General features: G+C 61.0%; 2 protein-coding genes across 4 annotated transcripts; one reads left to right on the plus strand and one right to left on the minus strand.

Moving 5' to 3' along the window:
- Positions 1 to 546: 546 nt before the first annotated feature.
- On the minus strand, positions 547 to 9,595 carry R3HDM4 (R3H domain containing 4). 3 transcript variants are annotated; one of them, XM_082835931.1, is made up of 8 exons: positions 9,476 to 9,595; positions 4,673 to 4,827; positions 4,169 to 4,293; positions 3,637 to 3,754; positions 3,395 to 3,480; positions 2,840 to 2,925; positions 2,706 to 2,761; positions 547 to 1,572 (listed from the first exon to the last, which is right to left on the minus strand). In XM_082835931.1, the coding sequence occupies exons 1-8, from the start codon at positions 9,556 to 9,558 to the stop codon at positions 1,469 to 1,471; spliced, it is 813 nt and encodes a 270-aa protein (XP_082692057.1). In that variant the 5' UTR covers positions 9,559 to 9,595; the 3' UTR covers positions 547 to 1,468. The 3 variants fall into 3 exon arrangements, with proteins under 3 accessions (XP_082692057.1, XP_082692056.1, XP_082692058.1); XM_082835930.1 differs by having other exon boundaries at positions 4,169 to 4,314; XM_082835932.1 differs by lacking the exon at positions 9,476 to 9,595 and adding an exon at positions 6,113 to 7,028 and having other exon boundaries at positions 4,169 to 4,314.
- Positions 9,596 to 12,765: 3,170 nt separating this feature from the next.
- On the plus strand, positions 12,766 to 15,977 carry KISS1R (KISS1 receptor; the record flags this gene model as incomplete). The annotated part of the gene is made up of 5 exons (XM_082836229.1): positions 12,766 to 13,009; positions 14,023 to 14,147; positions 14,661 to 14,796; positions 15,106 to 15,338; positions 15,528 to 15,977. 5 exons carry the CDS (start codon positions 12,766 to 12,768, stop codon positions 15,975 to 15,977), a joined length of 1,188 nt encoding a protein of 395 aa, XP_082692355.1.
- Positions 15,978 to 16,456: the final 479 nt, after the last annotated feature.

The raw sequence follows: 16,456 nt of genomic DNA on the forward strand, positions 1-16,456 counted from the left end.
CTGGAGTCTCTAGAGGGAGTATGGCCTTGCCACACCTTGATCTTGCATTTCTGGCCTCCAGAACCAGGCGACAATAAACTCCTGTGGTTTTAAGCTGCAGTGTGGTGTATTTTGTTCAGCCACTCAGGAAGCTCACACAAGTGACTCGTTTTTTTTTTTGGCCATGCCACGGGGCACGTGGGATCTTATTTCCCCAACCAGGGATCAAACCCGCAGTCCTGCCGTGGAAGTGCAGTCTTAACCACTGGACCACCGCCAGGGAAGTCCCACAAGTGACCTTTCTGGAGGTCACACAGCTGGAAGGTGGCAGAGCTGGGGTTTGAGCCTGGGCACCTGGGAGGGGACCAACCAGGGCAGCAGAGCCAAGGGCCGGGCCACTCCTAACAGAGTCTCCCCACACACCTGCCTCCACGGGGGTTGTCACTCAGAACCAAGCTTCAGCCCCTGAGGCCTGCATCCCTCAATGACCAGGACACAAGGGCATCGTGAGTGCCTGTCGTGCCCCCAGCCCTGCCCCAAAGGAAAACCCCACAGCAGCAGACCAGAGCACCAGAAATTTATTGAACGCTCCACCTTTCCCAAAGCACAACTAGCCACACACACGGGGGTGCAGGGCAGGGGTGCAGTCTCCAGCCCTGCTTCCTGTGCCAGGCCAGGGTGACCAGCACGAGGACACCCCAGAGCCAGGCTGGGGGCAGGGGCAAGGGGACATGGAGAGAGGAACAGGACAGTCTGAGAGTAGAGGCTTCCGGCTGGAAGTCCCAGATCCTCAGTAGGAAGGAAGGGAGGTGTGTAGAGCAGACGGGGCCCTAACAGCCACCAAAGGCGAGTGGTGAGGGCAACACACATTCCAAAAAGGGGGTGACACCAGCTTTTAAGACGCAGCTTCCATCCTGGGCTGCGGGGCACACACATGCACACGCGCACGCGCACGCGCACACACACACACACACCAAATGTAATGCTCCCAGGGCGAGGGGCAGGGCCCCAGAGACCCTCCACCCAAGCCAAAAACTGGGAGAGGGTCAAGCAGGGACTGGAATGAAGCCCCCCAATTTATCACTTGGGGCAAGTTTTTGGTTTTTCTTCGCAAAAGGGAAATTTAAAAATCTACAACAAATCACGCCAAATTCATTAAAAATGATAAAAACCCAGCCTCTCCCTCCTCGCTTAAGCTTCACACGGGGCCAAAAACGCTGACCCAGGAAGGGACAGGGAAGTGACCAGGCCAGGCATCTCCTCCCGAGTCTAGGCCCCGGGGCGGGAGTAGGGTGAATTGTGCTCATGCGGGGCAGCCCAGCCGCCAGCTTTAACCCGGAAAGCTGGGCGGGGAAGGGGTGCGGTGCGGGAGCCACCCCAAGGGGAAGAGCACGTTTCCAAGGGAAAATTCCAAAAATAATAAAGATATTTCAGTGATGTTACGGGAGGTCTTGGCACTGGGGAGGCGGGGCCGGGGGCAGGGCCGCCATCAGCTGCGCTGCTCCAGGTACGCGGACAGGAGCAGCCCCGGAGGCAGGAAGTCCAGGTGCCGATTGCTGACCTTCATCTGCCGCTTGCCCTCCAGGTCATCACCTGCCGGGGGACAGGCAAGACAGGGAGGAAGGCTAGGGTTGTGGCACACAGGAGCCCAGCCCTCGGCCTGTCCTGCCCCAGGTCCCCACGAGCTGGGCTGACCCGACCCTCCAGGTCCCAGGCCAGGCGCTGAGAGCAGCTCGAGCTGTTCCTTCCTCTCCCGTTACTTATCCCGTGTCCTACGCGCACAGAGACGCACGCACCACCGAGACACACTGGCCCGAGGCCAAGGGGACTGAACGAGGGTCCCGCCCTGACCCTTGGTCTCCCACCTCCATCCCTGCCCTCAGAGGGAATCACCCAGGCCCCCGGTGGCCCAGGCTCCACCAACCTCCCTTCACCCACCTCCCGCCACCCCAAAACCTGAACCATAGCTATACACAACCCAAGCTGGGCCCACCTCCCAGCCTCTGGCCCGGCGGCTCCCTCTCCCCTGCTCCCCATCTTGCCAGGCCCCACCTCCTATGTTCAGGCCACGGCTCCACACCCGCAGAGAGGCACCCCCAGTCCAGCCCCTCCATCCTGAGTCAGTGGGAACAAAAGCAAGTGTGGGGGCTGCATCTCCCTCCCAGGCAGCCTGAGAGGAACCATCCTGGGGTTGCCATGGAAACTGTCTCCTCAGCAACTCCAGGCAGGAGGCAGAGAGACGGGCGTGGAGACAGAGGACCCGATGGGATGCCGAGGGCCGGCAAGGGTCTGCGAGGACCCTCCATGGGGCGGGGGGGGCTGTGTCCCAAGATCACTCCCATCGTAAAAGGGGCACACAGGCTGGAGAAGGGACTTGCCAGAAGTCACATGTGTGGCACAGTGGAGGGGCTACAGCTAAATGCGAACTCTGCAGACATTGGGGTCCCTGGAGGCCCAGCTTCATCAGCCCCGCACAGGCCCCTCTCTCCCCAGCCCCGAAGATGCAGGTGGAGGGAAGTCTGTGTGCACAGCATCGTCCATCGTGGGGCCAGAGGTACAGGCGCTTCTGATGAATCAAGGCAGCATCGCACTGCCCCCTCTGCGTTCACGCTGTCCCTCCTCTTCCAAAGCCTGCCACCGGGTAAGCAGACCCCGGGGAAGCCCAGCCTTGGTTTCCCCCAGACTGAATCAGCCAACTGGGGTCCCAGGGGCCGCCAGGCACTTACTGGCTGAGATGAGGTCCATGTACTGGCAGATGGCATGAAGCAGGAGCCTCTCAAAGCTGCAGGGAATGGATGCTGAGTGGCCAGAGCCAGACACCGGGGTAGCTCACGGCGCCCACCCCCACCCACCCAGTCACCTGTTGTCCAGCATGGCCGTGTACACGGCCTGGGGGGACACAGAGAAGAACCTCAGCAGCCGCTCCTCCCAGGTCTCCAGCATTTCCTGCAGGAGAGGCAGGCCCAGGGGTCAGGCCGACTGTGGCACCCTAGCCAAGATGTCCAGGCCCCCCACATCCATGACAGCCTCTGGAGCCCAAAGCCCTGGGTTCAAATGTGGCCTCTGATTCACTACATGAGGCTACTTAACCGTTTCCAAGGATACCAGGCACTCAAGACACATCCAAACCTTTGAATCTCTGAGTCTTTGGCCTGGTGAACTCCTACACATCCTTCAAAACCCACCTTCATTGCCCCTATCCCTCCCACCCTCAAGGAGAACCCTTGCCCAGCCCTGGGTCCTGCACTCGGATCTCACTAGTCTATATCCTGCCCTGTCTGCTCCATCACACCACGTTCACTGGGTTACTGGTCTCCCTTCACCCCGCCCTTGATTGAGAAGCTGAGAAAAAGGGCCTTCAAAAGAGACCAAGCAAGTGGAAAGAGACAAGGCCAAGGCCAGGCTTGGTACTCACCATGGGAATACGGCTCCGCTTGAGAACGGCTCGTAGACGCCGGCTGATACGCTGGAAGCACTCGCGGGGCGTGTAGGCCGGGTCCTCTGCAAGAGTCCATGCAGTGGGTCAGAGGTGGGAGTGAGCCGCAGGCCCCGCCCACACGCCAGGCTCCTCCTACCTGCCCTGGCCCCCACACACACACCGGCGGCTCCTCCCCACCTGCCCTGACCCCGCCCTCCCCACCCCCGACCCAGGCCCACCTCTCCGCCTGTCTTCCCCGCGGCCCCTCCTCCGCGCCTTGCTCCTGCCCTCGTTCTCCAGGTAGCGGAGAACCCGCTCCTGCTCCTCCCCAGAGCGGTTCATGAAGTCGTTCCAGACCTGGAAGAGAGGCAGCAGGCCCTTACTAATGACTGCAAGCCCCCGAGCCTCAGTTTCCCCATTTGGCTAATGCACGTTGGGGGGGCCACAAGTGCACAGAAATACTCCTTGTGCACACATGTGACCACCGGGCCGGCCAGGAGTTCGTGGGGCACTTGCGGACCCACCTGTGTGGGGCAGGGAATCGAAATGAACCAAACACACCCCCAATCCCATCAGTAATTCCAAGTGTGATAAGCAGATGAACCACGGGTGCTAGAAGGTTCTGGGGTGGGTGGGTTTCAGGTCGCTGGAGGGAGACCCAGGGTATTCATCAAGGGACCAGGGAGGGGATGGGTGCTCCTGGCACAGGGTCCAGCATAGGCAGTGCCTGGTGGTGGGCGGGGGAACCCAGGGCAGGATACTGGGCCCCACCTCGACATAGGTCTCGTTGCTGCAGGCCTCTGCAAAGATGCTGGGTGCTGCGGGGGGCGCCAGGTCCCCATCCTCCAGGCCAGGTGTGCCTCCGTCTGCCTCCAGCAGGGTCAGAAGGTACTGGGCTAGATGGAAACAGACGGTCTCTGGGCTGGGGGTTGCATTCAGGCCCCCCCCACCCCCCCGCCAGGCTCCACGGGGTCCAGAGGACCATGTTTCCTCCCCCACACCTCTATATTTAGGGCCTTTACTCTCACCAGCCTCCCCTCCTCCACGCTCCAGCTGTCTTTCCCAGAAGGCACAGGAACGATCCAGCCTCCAGAACTCCTCCTACCTAGCCCTGGCTTGGCTTGTTGAACTCCTACACCTCCTTTAAAGCCCCAGCTCCAATGCCCAGAGCTCCCTCTCGTCCAGCTCAGGGCCAGGCTCAGATAACAGAACATGCACACCATTGCTGTCTGAGGCCTAGGAGCCCCCAGGAGGCGCCCATCGACCCTTGCTCACTGTTCTCCAGGCGCTGGAGGCTCTTCCGTCCCTTGGCCTTGGGCACGAGGTCTGAGTTCCGCACAGCCTGGTTGATGAAGTGTTGCTTCCGCTTGGAGGCCGAGAGCCTCTTCACCTGGGAGCTGGCTAGAGCGGGCAGGCAGCCCGGAAGGGGCCTGTGGGCCAGGTGTGAGGGGGCAGTCCTCAGGGCCAAGACAGACCAGGACGCCCAGGCACAACCCTACCATCGCCACTCTCTCACAGCCATCCCCTGCTTGGTTTCCCTCCACAATGGGAAGCTCACCCCCTATCACATGTGCAGCCCTTAAAATGTCACTGTGTCTCATCGTCACATCACCCGGGAAGCAGGGACCGTTGAGGACAGGTTAGTAAACCAAGGGTCAGAGAAGGGGAGCCACACATTGGGTGGGAGGCCAAGAAAGCTGGTGCCCACGCCCCCAGGCTTCCAGGTTTGAGCTGCAAGCCGGTGAGGCCGAGTCTCCCTCCTCTGGGAGATTCTCGAGACTTCATTGGATGCAGCGTCCCCTCACCCCCAACCCCACGCTTCCAACAGAAGATAACCCAGAAAACGGCCCCCAGGGGCTAAGGTGATGCCCTGGCCCACCGGACTCACACCCCAGGGGCCCCCTTGCTGGATGGGGGAGGTGGACAGAGTGGCTCCCCCACCCCCGCCAGGAGCACTAATCCTGGAGGTGGATTAGCGGCCCAGGCAGGCCTCCCGCTGGGGACCCGAGGGCCAGGCAGCAGACGGCCACGCGGGAGGGAGGGGGGGATACTGAATGGAAACTTCCGGGCAAGAAGCTGCAGGGCCTCCTCCCTGGTCAGCTCCTGACCACAGGCTGAGAGGAGGGTCCCACCTGGCTCAGAAACCCTCACACTGGGGAGCCGGTGGTAGACTCAGCCTAAGAGGGTCTAGGGTGCCAGGATTCCCCCTCCTCCTCCCCCTGCGCCTCCGCTCCAACCCGCCAGGCAGCCCGGCCTCTGGGCCTCTGCACCAGCTGTGCCCCCGCCCGGTGCCCACACCCCAGGCTCCGAATGGCTCACTCCCATCTCCTTTTGGCCTCTGCTCAAACCTCCTCAGGGGGACCCGCCCCCTCACTGCTCTGTTCTCCTGATGGCCACACGTTCTACCACCCTGCCCACCACCCACCGTGATCTCCATGCGGGCAGAGTTTGGTGTCCCCTGCCTGGCATACAGTAGATGCTCAAAAAGATAACTGCACAATCAGGTCTCCAGCAAAATCTCACGATTCCAAGACTGAGTAGAAACCAGAGTCCAGAATTCCACCCAAACTTTCCTAGTGTTCAAAGTTCCCAAGACACAAATTAAACAGAGAAGCATGACCCCTGCCCCACAAACAGGCGCCAGAAAATGCCATGAAGCCCTAGGACAGTGGGACAAGGTGCCTCAAAGAAGTTAGGATTGAAGCCCACACTCACCAAGGTCTATACATATGTAAAGAGTCCCCAGCCTTAAGTTTTTTGCCCTGGCCAGAAAGGCTGTTACATCTTGATCACGAAGCAAATAGGCCGATGAGCCTCAGCCCTGTCTTAGGCTGGGGTGGGGCAGGCTCCATGGATGACACTTCAGGCAAAAATCTATGAAAAATTATCTGATGGGTAAACTCATGCAGGCACAATAGGAGACACACAACCGGTGGTTAGAATTCGGCATTTTCACTGCCGGGGCCAGGGTTCAATCCCTGGTCGGGGAAAGAAGATCCCACAAGCTGCGTAGTGCAGCCAAGAAAAAATAAAAATTAGGAGACTAGGAGACATGCAGGCAGGGGTAGAGCCTGGAAGCTCAGCCCTGAGTTTGAATCCCAGCTACGATGGATGCTTCACTGTGTGACCTGGAGCCTCAGCTCTTTCTCTGCAAAGTGGGGATAGCGATGGCCCCTGCTGGTCTGGGAGGGGGCACTCAGAGCCAAGAGGAACCAGGACACACACCTTTCCCCAAGCTGCCACCTGTTTGGTTTCCTCCTGTGACTGGGAGCTCACCCCGTGGGCCACACCATTGATCACAGCCTGGTTAAGCGATTGCCTTCACCATCACCCCAGGAGGCAAGTACTATTGTTCTGATGCCCGTTATACAGATTTGCAAACCGAGGAGCAAAGTCATTATCCCGAGACCCCACAGCTGCAAAGAGGGCAGCTGGGACAGGGCAGGGCAACTCAAGTCAGTACAGAGCCCACAATTCTGAGGCTGGACGCAATCTTCCTGAGGCCCAGGCACCCCCACCCCAAGCTCCAGATTCAGCTGCGGCCTCGCTGTGGCTCCAGGGCCTGTGTCTCCACCCCGCAGATGGACGGAGGCCAGGACAGTGGCCTGGCAGGGCAGATAACAGGACCACATCCGGGGGGAGCTGTCGGGGAACCTCAGAGCAGGGTGGGACTCAGTGAGAGAGCTCGGGCCCTCAGGACATGGGGCTCCAAGAAATGGGGCTCCCTGTCACCTCGGGACCCGGGGCGGAACCAGGATTCGAACCTGGTCTGAACAGGACCACTCCCCTGAACCATCCAGCCTCCTGCTTCCCTCTGGGGCCACAGTGGTCAGAGGGGCTCAAACTCAGGTCTCGCTGGACCCCTCAGACCACAGCGCACTGGACTAAAGATCCAGCTGCTCCCTGACCTGCTCCACCATCACCTGTGGCTCCCCAGCACCCTCAGGACAAGGGCCAGCCTCTCCCCGGCCTGGCATCGCAGGTCTGCTGCCTGGGCCCATGGGCCTCCTGGGGCCTCACTACCCTCTCTGATTCCAGGAGATTCCAGCAGGAGCCTGGGGCCACAGAGTGGGCAGGCGGAGCGGGCAACAGATTTGTAATGAACGCTGGGGAGGAGGGGTGGGGGACAGCATAAACTTTATATAATATACATCCACATCAGAACATCAACACCCATCTCTCTCCGCCTCATTGCCCCTGCTCCAGGCACAGGGCCCTTTTACTGCATGGCAAGCTGACCTGGAACAGCCCGCCTCAGGGCCTTTGCATGTGCTCAGCCTCCTGCCTGAAGAACCCTTTCTCTGGCTCCTTCTGGTCCCAGCTCAAAAGTTACCTCCTGGGAGAAACTGCCCCACCCCCCAACTAGCCCAATCAGCCCCGTTTCCGGCTTCACCGGTTAGCATCAGAAACCAGCCGGTCCTCGTACTTGTTTACTCCTGAATTCTCACCTCCTTCACTAACTCGCACGATAAGGACAAGGTCCCTCTTGGCTGCTCCTGTGTCCCCAGCACCTGGCCCACAGCAGGTGCTCAATAGCTGTTTGTTGAATGAACACCCGAACTTCTGTTTACACACTCACCCAAGGGCCAGTTCAACAGCTTCCCCAGCCACCCAAAGAGACCACTTTACAGATGGGGAAACTGACCACCCAGATGGGGCATGTGAGGCTTCCTGGACCCAGCAGGCCTTGGGAAATGTCTGCACCATGGCAGGGGCCAGCGTCCAACAGGGGTGGACAGGCCTGACAGTGGAAACAGCTGCTAAGTCAGGTTGGGTTTGGAGAGGACAGGTTCCTTTGCCTCCCCCAATTCTCCCTGAGGGTTTTGAGATGGGGCCTTTAACACCCACTCCCGTAGGCAAACACACCCTCTCTCTGGCACCTGCCCCTCCCCCAGGAACAGGCCAAAGAGGAACCTACTTTCTCTAGCAGGAAACCAAGGAGGGCTCAGAGCGGAGGTGACTCAGGCTGGGATGGGCAGACAGAAGGAGCAGCAGCCCCCCTCTCCCGCCCCGGGAATGCAGGTGAGGGGGGATGGGGGCAGGTTGGAGGGACCCACCTGGCAGGTAAATACCCACTTCGAGTGGGTTAAGGCCCCTTAAATAACCACATCTGTAGAGACCAGTACAGCTTCTGGGTAATAATAACAATAAAGTAATAACAAATATAATAATAATAAAGCAATCACAAAATACCAAAATGAGAAAATTATTTTAAAATAACAAAACACCTACAATAGTGAACTATTTAAGATAATTATTAAAGAATGGACCCTCCGCTTTGCTGGGCACCTCCAAGTGCAGGGTCACTGACCCCAGCCCCTCAAATAGAGGACCGCTGTTATTTCATTTTACAGATGGGGAAACCGAGGCACCAAAGGGGTAACAGCCCGCCCGGGGCCACTAGGAAGGGCACACGAAGAAGCAGAAGTGAAACCCCAGCAACCAGGGTGGACCACCTGGGTTTCTGCACCAACACTCGGGTTAGAAAGAGGCCTGCGAACCTGGGGGAGGGGGGCATACCCATATGGGGCCGCCCACCTGCCTCCAGTCCACGTCCCAGGACACACAGGCTCGTGTTGGCCCGGGTCTGTAAGCCCCCCATTCACTTGGGTATTTACCCGGAGAAAAAGAGCGCGTCCACCGGGAGGTGGGGGGCTCACAACCCCGCCGGATACACAGGACTGGCTGGGGGGTAAATCCCCGGCTGGGGGACAGGAACAGCCGCAAGTGGGTAAATACCCAGAACACCACCAGCGCGGATTCCGGGTACACCGCGCGCAGCGGCACCGCCTCACCCGACGCGGCGCCCGGGACCCCCGAAGCTCGGGCGCCGGGGGTCTGCACACGCGGACACGGGGGTGCCCCCTGCGCCCCGGCAAAGGCCCGGGAGTACGGGGATGGGGTTTCCCCGGGAAACACCCACTGACAACAAAGCCCACCACCACCCCGCTCCACCCGAGTGGGGTACCCCCCAGGAAAGGCGGCGGGGCGGGCCGGGGGCTGCAGCCCGGGAGGGGGTAAGAGGAGGGGGCCCCGGAGCCCGGAAGCGCGCCGCGCCCGCCCGCCGGCCGCGCTCACAGCGTCCGCCGCCCGCCCGGGGCGACCCCCGCCGCCGCCGCCGCCTCCTCCGGGCCGCCCTCCGGGTTCTCCAGCGCCACCATAGCTTGCACGCCGCTGCTGTTGTCGCCGCCGCCCGGCAGGGCCTTCTCTGGGCCGGGCAGGAAGTGACGGGAGGCCGGAGGCGGGGCGGGGCGGAGCCTGGAGGCTGGACGCGCCTGGTGGAGTCGCGGCCACGTCCCGGCCGAGCCCGAGCTGCGGGCCGGGGACACCCAGCCCCGGGGCAAGGACAGGGACACTGAGGCGGGGGACACCCAGCCCCGAGGCACGGACGGGGACACTGAGGGGGCGGCACCCAGCCCCGGGGAAACCGGGGCAGAAGACCGCGCCTGTCCTGCGCCCAGGCGGGGCTGTGGGCACGGCACCCAGCCCTAGGGGGACAGATGGCGAAATTGAGGCCTGGGGAAGGAGGAAGGAAGCGGACGTCCTTTTCAGAGGCTTGGACAGATGAAATGACCCATGCTACCCCCACCCAGCACCAACAGGGCTTTCCTTCCACCTGACCCCTCCCTGTCCTCTGTAAAGTGCAGCCTCTGGAGTCCTGGCTGGGTGCCTCAATCTACTCTTCTCTAAAAATAGAACAAAGCTAACCCCACCTCCTTCTGACTTTTAGAGTTTATTCATTCAGCAAATGCTCACTGTCCTTGGGGTGGGGGCTGTGCTTTCCGGACCCAGCAGTGATCAAACAAGACCTCCCCGCCCTGGGCTAGGGAAGAGGAGACCTTTGGAAAGAGGACTGGCAGCCTGCAAAAGTGGGAGGGGTATGCCAGGCAGAGGGAACAGTCAGTGCAAAGGCCCTGGGGCATCCAGAATGGCTAGAGCAGGGTACTAGGTGAAGGGGGGAGGAGCAGAATAGAGGTGGAGGAGAAGGGACAGACCGATGAGACGGGGCGGGGGGGGGGGGCCCTTTGATGACAGACCTGGTTTTTGACCCGAGAGTTAAGAACAGAGAATTAAACCTGCTCTAGAATCTAGAATCCACCCTTCATTCTACAAGAAAAGTGTTGGGGGCGGGGGGGGTGGGGAGGACTTCCCAGGTGGCGCGGTGGCTAAGAATCCGCCTGCCAATGCAGGGGACACGGGTTCGAGTCCTGGACCGGGAAGATCCCACATGCCGCGGAGCAACTAAGCCCGTGTGCCACAACTACTGAGCCTGTGCTCTAGAGCCCGCGCTCCACAACTACTGAGCCTGTGTGCCACAACTACTGAAGCCCGTGCGCCTATAGCCTGTGCTCCACAACAAGAGAAGCCACTGCAGTGAGAAGCACGCGCGCTGCAACCAGGAGTAGCCCCCCACTCGCCGCAAGTAGAGAAAGCCCGCGCGCAGCAACGAAGACCCAACGCAGCCACAAATAAATAAATAATAAATAAGTAAATTAAAAAAAAGAAAAATGGGGAACTAGGACCACGATAAGAGACACCACAGGGATGCAACCCCCCAGATCCAGCCTGGTGGAAACTGTACAGGACAAACAACCCGATTGCTTTAACGTATAAAGAGCAAGAGGGGATAAAATAAAAAAAGAAAAAGGAGGAGGAACTATTACAAGACCCAAGAAAGCACACAGTGTGTGACCTCATGGAGATAAATATGAGAAAATCAAGGTGATACAACTTGGGAGATGGTGCCTCTGGGGGGAGAGCTTGGGCGGGGGATTGGGGCCCGGGATGTTTGGTCTGCGGCTCTGGCCCATGATGACCAGCTGTTCCACAGATGTGCTAACTCTACGGGACGCAGCCTGGGCCTTGCCGTGATTCTGGGGCCTCACTCATTCCTGTCCTCACCTTCTTTTTTTTTCTGGCCTCGCAGCCTGGCATGTGGGATCCCCCGACCCGGCATCGAACCTGTGTCCCCTGCAGTGGAAGCGGGAAGTCTTAACCACTGGACTGCCAAGTCCCTGTCGTCACCTTCCTAACACCCTCCCAGACCCTGGGCCAGTCCATGAGCCGTTGCTGCCAACCCCCCCCACCCCCGTCGAGGCGCCCTCCAAGGTCCAGCCCCCTGCTGAGTTCTCTCCCAGGCCCGCTCAACGCAGCAGCCTTCCCAGGACAGTTCCTCCGTGCCCGTGGAGTATCCCTGGGTCTCCTCATGCTAACCTGGCCCTCATTACCACCCCAAAGGGATTTTTTTTTCCTTTTCTGAATTTTTAGGCCATTGTCAAGAATGATGTCGAAGCCTGTCTCCCCCCCAGGCTCCTAGTACTTCCTTCTGGAGATGTGTGATGCCCTTTGATGCCCATGCATATTTATTCATTTCTTTTCCCCCTTTTAGTCTTTTTTACACAGACGGCATCATCTTTACTTTTGCTACTTAGAACATCCCAGTGCCCTGTTTCATGCCTCACAGGCTAGTATCTGGGGTACATTTCTGGGTGTGGGTTTGGGGATCAACATTATCCTTTATAAACTTCCCCCCACCTGGTTCCCACTACCAGCAGCACAGGTGTCTGTGTCCCAGTGCTGGTATCTGCCAATCAATGCCCGTTAGGTGGGAGGTGGACACTCTCAAGGGGTCTGATTCGCAGCAAAGTCCTGGGGAGGTTGAGTTTTGGTTCCTTTTTTGTTCTTCTTTTGTTTTGTTTGAGGTTAAGAACAGGCATCTTCTAACCACAAGATCCCTGGCATCCTTCTGTTGCCCTGAACCTCCATGGCTCGCCAGTGTCCTGGGGCAAACCCCAGCAGCAGATACGGAGGACCTCTGAGGGCTGACCTCACCGCCAGGTGGGGCCCACCCACCGGGAGCCCCAGCCCCATGGAAGGTCAAAGTCATGGCCTCTGCCTCATTCCCTAGGCTCTGTAGCTTTGTCCCCCTGCTTTTCCTGCTGGTGGGTCTCTACCCTTCCCTCCCCTGGGGTAGGATCGGTCCTTCCCGGGTCCACAGCAGCCTGTGGGAAGCCTACCTCACCCCTGCTCCGCCCCAAGCCCCTCCTCCAGCCTCCCCCCTCCTGTGCTCTTATCCTGACCCCCAAGGTGAGGGAGGGGGAGGAGGGAATGGGAGAGAAGGGTGCTGCGCTGGTGAACCGCAGGCCGCACAGGAGTGGCCAGCGGCTGCAGGAGAGGCGGGAAGGCGGGGACACGGTGGGATGCGGGGTATAAACGCGCGGCGGCTGAGCGCCAGCGGAGAATCCACGGAGTCCAGCGAAGCCGCGCTCCAGACCTTGTGGCGCATCCCAGGAGGGCAGCCGGGAGGAGAGTCACTGCCCCATCCCCGGGCGCAATCCCGGAGGGTGGCTGGGAGGAAGAGGGCGGCAATGCGCTCCTTGGCCACGTCCGGGCCCAACGCGTCCTGGTGGGCGCTGGCCAACGCATCCAGCTGTCCCGGCTGTGGCGCCAACGACTCGGACGGCCCGGCCCCGGCGCCGTGGCCCGTGGACGCCTGGCTAGTGCCGCTCTTCTTTGGCGCGCTGATGCTGCTGGGCCTGGCAGGGAACTCGCTTGTCATCTTCGTCATCTGCCGCCAGAAGCAGATGCGGACGGTGACCAACTTCTACATCGGTGAGCGCCCAGGCGCTGCGCGGTGCCTGCGGGCCATTCCGGGGGTCGCCACGAGGGCGGAGTGGCCAGGGGCGCCCCTAGCGGTGCGTCGGAGTCCTCTTAGATAGGGATCTCTCCCCTGCGGGGCTCCCTGTCCTTTCCCTATTGTCCCTGTACCTTAAGCTGGAGGTCGCAAACTCTGGCGTTGGAGGGTTCCACGGTGGCCGGAGTAGTTAAAAGGGAGGTTGGGGGCTTCCCTGGTGGCGCAGTGGTTGAGAGTCCGCCTGCCGATGCAGGGTACACGGGTTCGTGCCCCGGTCCGGGAAGATCCCACATGCCGCGGAGCGGCTGGGCCCGTGAGCCATGGCCGCTGAGCCTGCGTGTCCGGAGCCTGTGCTCCGCAATGGGAGAGGCCACAACAGTGAGAGGCCCGTGTACTGCAAAAAAAAAAAAAAAAAAAAAAAAGGGAGGTTGGAGAGTGTGGCCCATGGAGCGCCGGCCATGCCACTCAAGGAAGATGTCCGATTGAAATGTGGTTCTTATAACATGGTGTCCGATGAATAAAAGGAGTGGGGGAAAGGCTGAGTGGCCCGCGGGCACCCACTTTGCGCCCTCTGCCCCAGAGGCTCAGTTTACACATCTGTGTGATGGGGGTGCCCTACCCGGCTGAGTAGTCAGTCAGTGTTCTCCATTCTATGTTGGCTGTTGGGCAACACCACGCTACCCAATTTTCAGGTAAGAAAACTGAGGCTCAGAGGGGCGGGGGCCTACTCGCAACCCCCACAGGGGTGAGCAGGGTCCATTGCTGCTTGAGCAGCTATGAAGCCCCTGCTGGGGGGTGTATGAAATATAAAAGGGTGAGAGGAGGGTGCCCCAACTTCTCTGCCCACGGATGTTGGGACCTCTCTGGGGGCCTCGCGAGCCACCCTGCTGGTCACTGGGACAAAGGCGAGGCCCAGTGGGCTGGGCCAGGGCGCTGGGGCGGCTAGGCAGATGCACCCCACATCTAGCACCCGCGCGTCCCCCACCTGCAGCCAACCTGGCGGTCACAGACTTGACGTTCCTGCTGTGCTGCGTGCCCTTCACCGCTCTGCTCTACCCGCTGCCCGCCTGGGTGCTGGGCGACTTCATGTGCAAATTCCTCAACTACATCCAGCAGGTGCGTGGGCTGGGGGCAAGGGGGCTGGGGGACGGGGTTCGCGAGCCAGGGGGAGGAGTCGGTGTGGGCGGGGCGGGGAGGTGGGCGGGGCGGGGACAGAGTCTGGGGGTGGGTGGGTGGGTGGGGCTGGAGCAGGTGGAGCCTGGACTGGGTGGGAGGGAGGAAGACGGGGGACAATGGGGGTTGGGCGGGGAGTGGGGTGGCGGGCGCTCGGAGCCCTGCTACTTCTTGCCCCGCCCGTCTCGGGATCCTAGGACGCATCTGCCTCTCCTGGTCTCAGTCTTGGGGGCCTCAACCTACCCCTAATGACTCTGCCCTCCCCCACCACCCTGGGCTCCTCTCTGACATCCCCTCCTCTCCTGCCCCTTCAACTTGTGGGCCCTGGAGACCCTCCCGGGACAGGTCCTGCCTGTATTCGAGTGGCTGGGCAGTGGGGGACCCGCAAGGAGGGCGCAGACAGGGAAAGGTCCAGACCAGGCAGGGGGCCACACGCTGGGCTCCCGTCCCTCCCAGGTCTCGGTGCAGGCCACGTGCGCCACCCTGACCGCCATGAGCGTGGACCGCTGGTACGTGACTGTGTTCCCGCTGCGCGCCCTGCACCGCCGCACGCCCCACCTGGCGCTGGCTGTCAGCCTCAGTATCTGGGCGGGTGAGTGCAGCGCGGAGGCCGCACGGGGTAGGGGGGACAAGTTTTCGTGCCCTGGGCTCACACTCCACACACACACTCACTGCCTCTCCCCGGACCTCGCTCCTTCATCTGGGAAATGGACGCAATGGCATTCCCTGCGAGGGCTGCTGAGGGCGAGGACCCGGGCAGACGCGCGCCTAGGAGGCGCTCAATGTCCGTTGCCCTAACCCTAACCCTAACCGGGGTTAGAGGCACCGGGGAGACCAGGGCCCGGGCCCCCTCGCGCCCCTCGTCCCCCGGGCCAGGTCTTCAGCCGGGCCTGTGATGCAGGCTCCGCGGCCGTGTCCGCGCCGGTTCTCGCCCTACATCGCCTCTCGCCCGGACCGCGCACCTACTGCAGCGAGGCCTTCCCCAGCCGCTCCTTCGAGCGCGCCTTCGCGCTCTACAACCTGCTGGCGCTCTACCTGCTGCCGCTGGTCGCCACCTGCGCCTGCTACGGGGCCATGCTGCGCCACCTGGGCCGGTCTGCCGTGCGCCCCGCGCCCGGCGACAGCGCCCTGCAGGTGCGCGGCTGGGTGGATGGGGGCGCGGCCGGGCAGGGGATGGGGGGATGGCACAGTAGGGGGGAGTGAGGTGCATCTGAGGAGGGGGGCGCGGGGGGGCGGGATTTAAGAGGGTCAAGTAGCGGAGAGCCCTGGGTGTCGCCCCTGCCGGTCCTTCGCCTTCCCTCATACCCCCTCCCCCCCCCCCAGGGGCAGCTGCTGGCGGAGCGAGCGGGCGCTGTGCGGGCCAAGGTCTCGCGGCTGGTGGCGGCCGTGGTCTTGCTCTTCGCCGCCTGCTGGGGCCCCATCCAGCTGTTCCTGGTGCTGCAGGCGCTAGGCCCGGCGGGCGCCTGGCATCCGCGCAGCTACGCAGCTTACGCGCTCAAGATCTGGGCGCACTGCATGTCCTACAGCAACTCGGCGCTGAACCCCCTGCTCTACGCCTTCCTGGGCTCCCACTTCCGTCAGGCCTTCCGCCGCGTCTGCCCCTGCGCTCCCCGGCGGCCCCGCCGGTCGGGACCCTCGGACCCGGCCGCCCCCCAAACCGAGCTGCACCGCCTGACCGCCCACCAGGCCCCCGCCAGGCCCCCGAAGCCAGGCAGCGGTGGGCTGGGGCCGCGCAGGCTGTGTGTCCTGAGGGAGCACGCTGCCCCTCTCTGAGCCCTCTCTGGGGGCATCAAGATGAGCCCCTCTGGAACAGGAGCTGCTGTAATTCTGCTATTAATGTCTTTATTTTTGTCCATGTTCATCATAGTGAGAATGTTCTGCGCTCTTGTACAGCTTTGCCACTATTGATATTGTAATCATTATCTCTGTGTTTCCTGAAGTTGAAGATGGTTTGCTGACGGCACTTTCTGGAACTTTCAAGGAAGCATTGACAGACATTTTCACACACTGCCTTGCAGTTGACTGTAAAATTGTAAGATTCATGCCATTTTCAGAGATGTTAAAAAGTGAACACGATGTGCATCTTAAAATTGATAAAAAGGTGCTCTTCTTGCTACCAGGTGAGCGTCCAGAATCCTGGCTGGAAAATAATGGGTGTCATTGAATAAATAAGGCCTCCCTGGAGCACAGTGCACAGAGCCGTCCCTGGGAGACACAGGATCAGCAGTACGTAACAAACCACCCCAAAACAG

This window comes from Leucopleurus acutus, assembly GCF_964270905.1.
Source record: "Leucopleurus acutus genome assembly, chromosome: 3".
Classification (NCBI taxonomy): domain Eukaryota; kingdom Metazoa; phylum Chordata; class Mammalia; order Artiodactyla; family Delphinidae; genus Leucopleurus; species Leucopleurus acutus.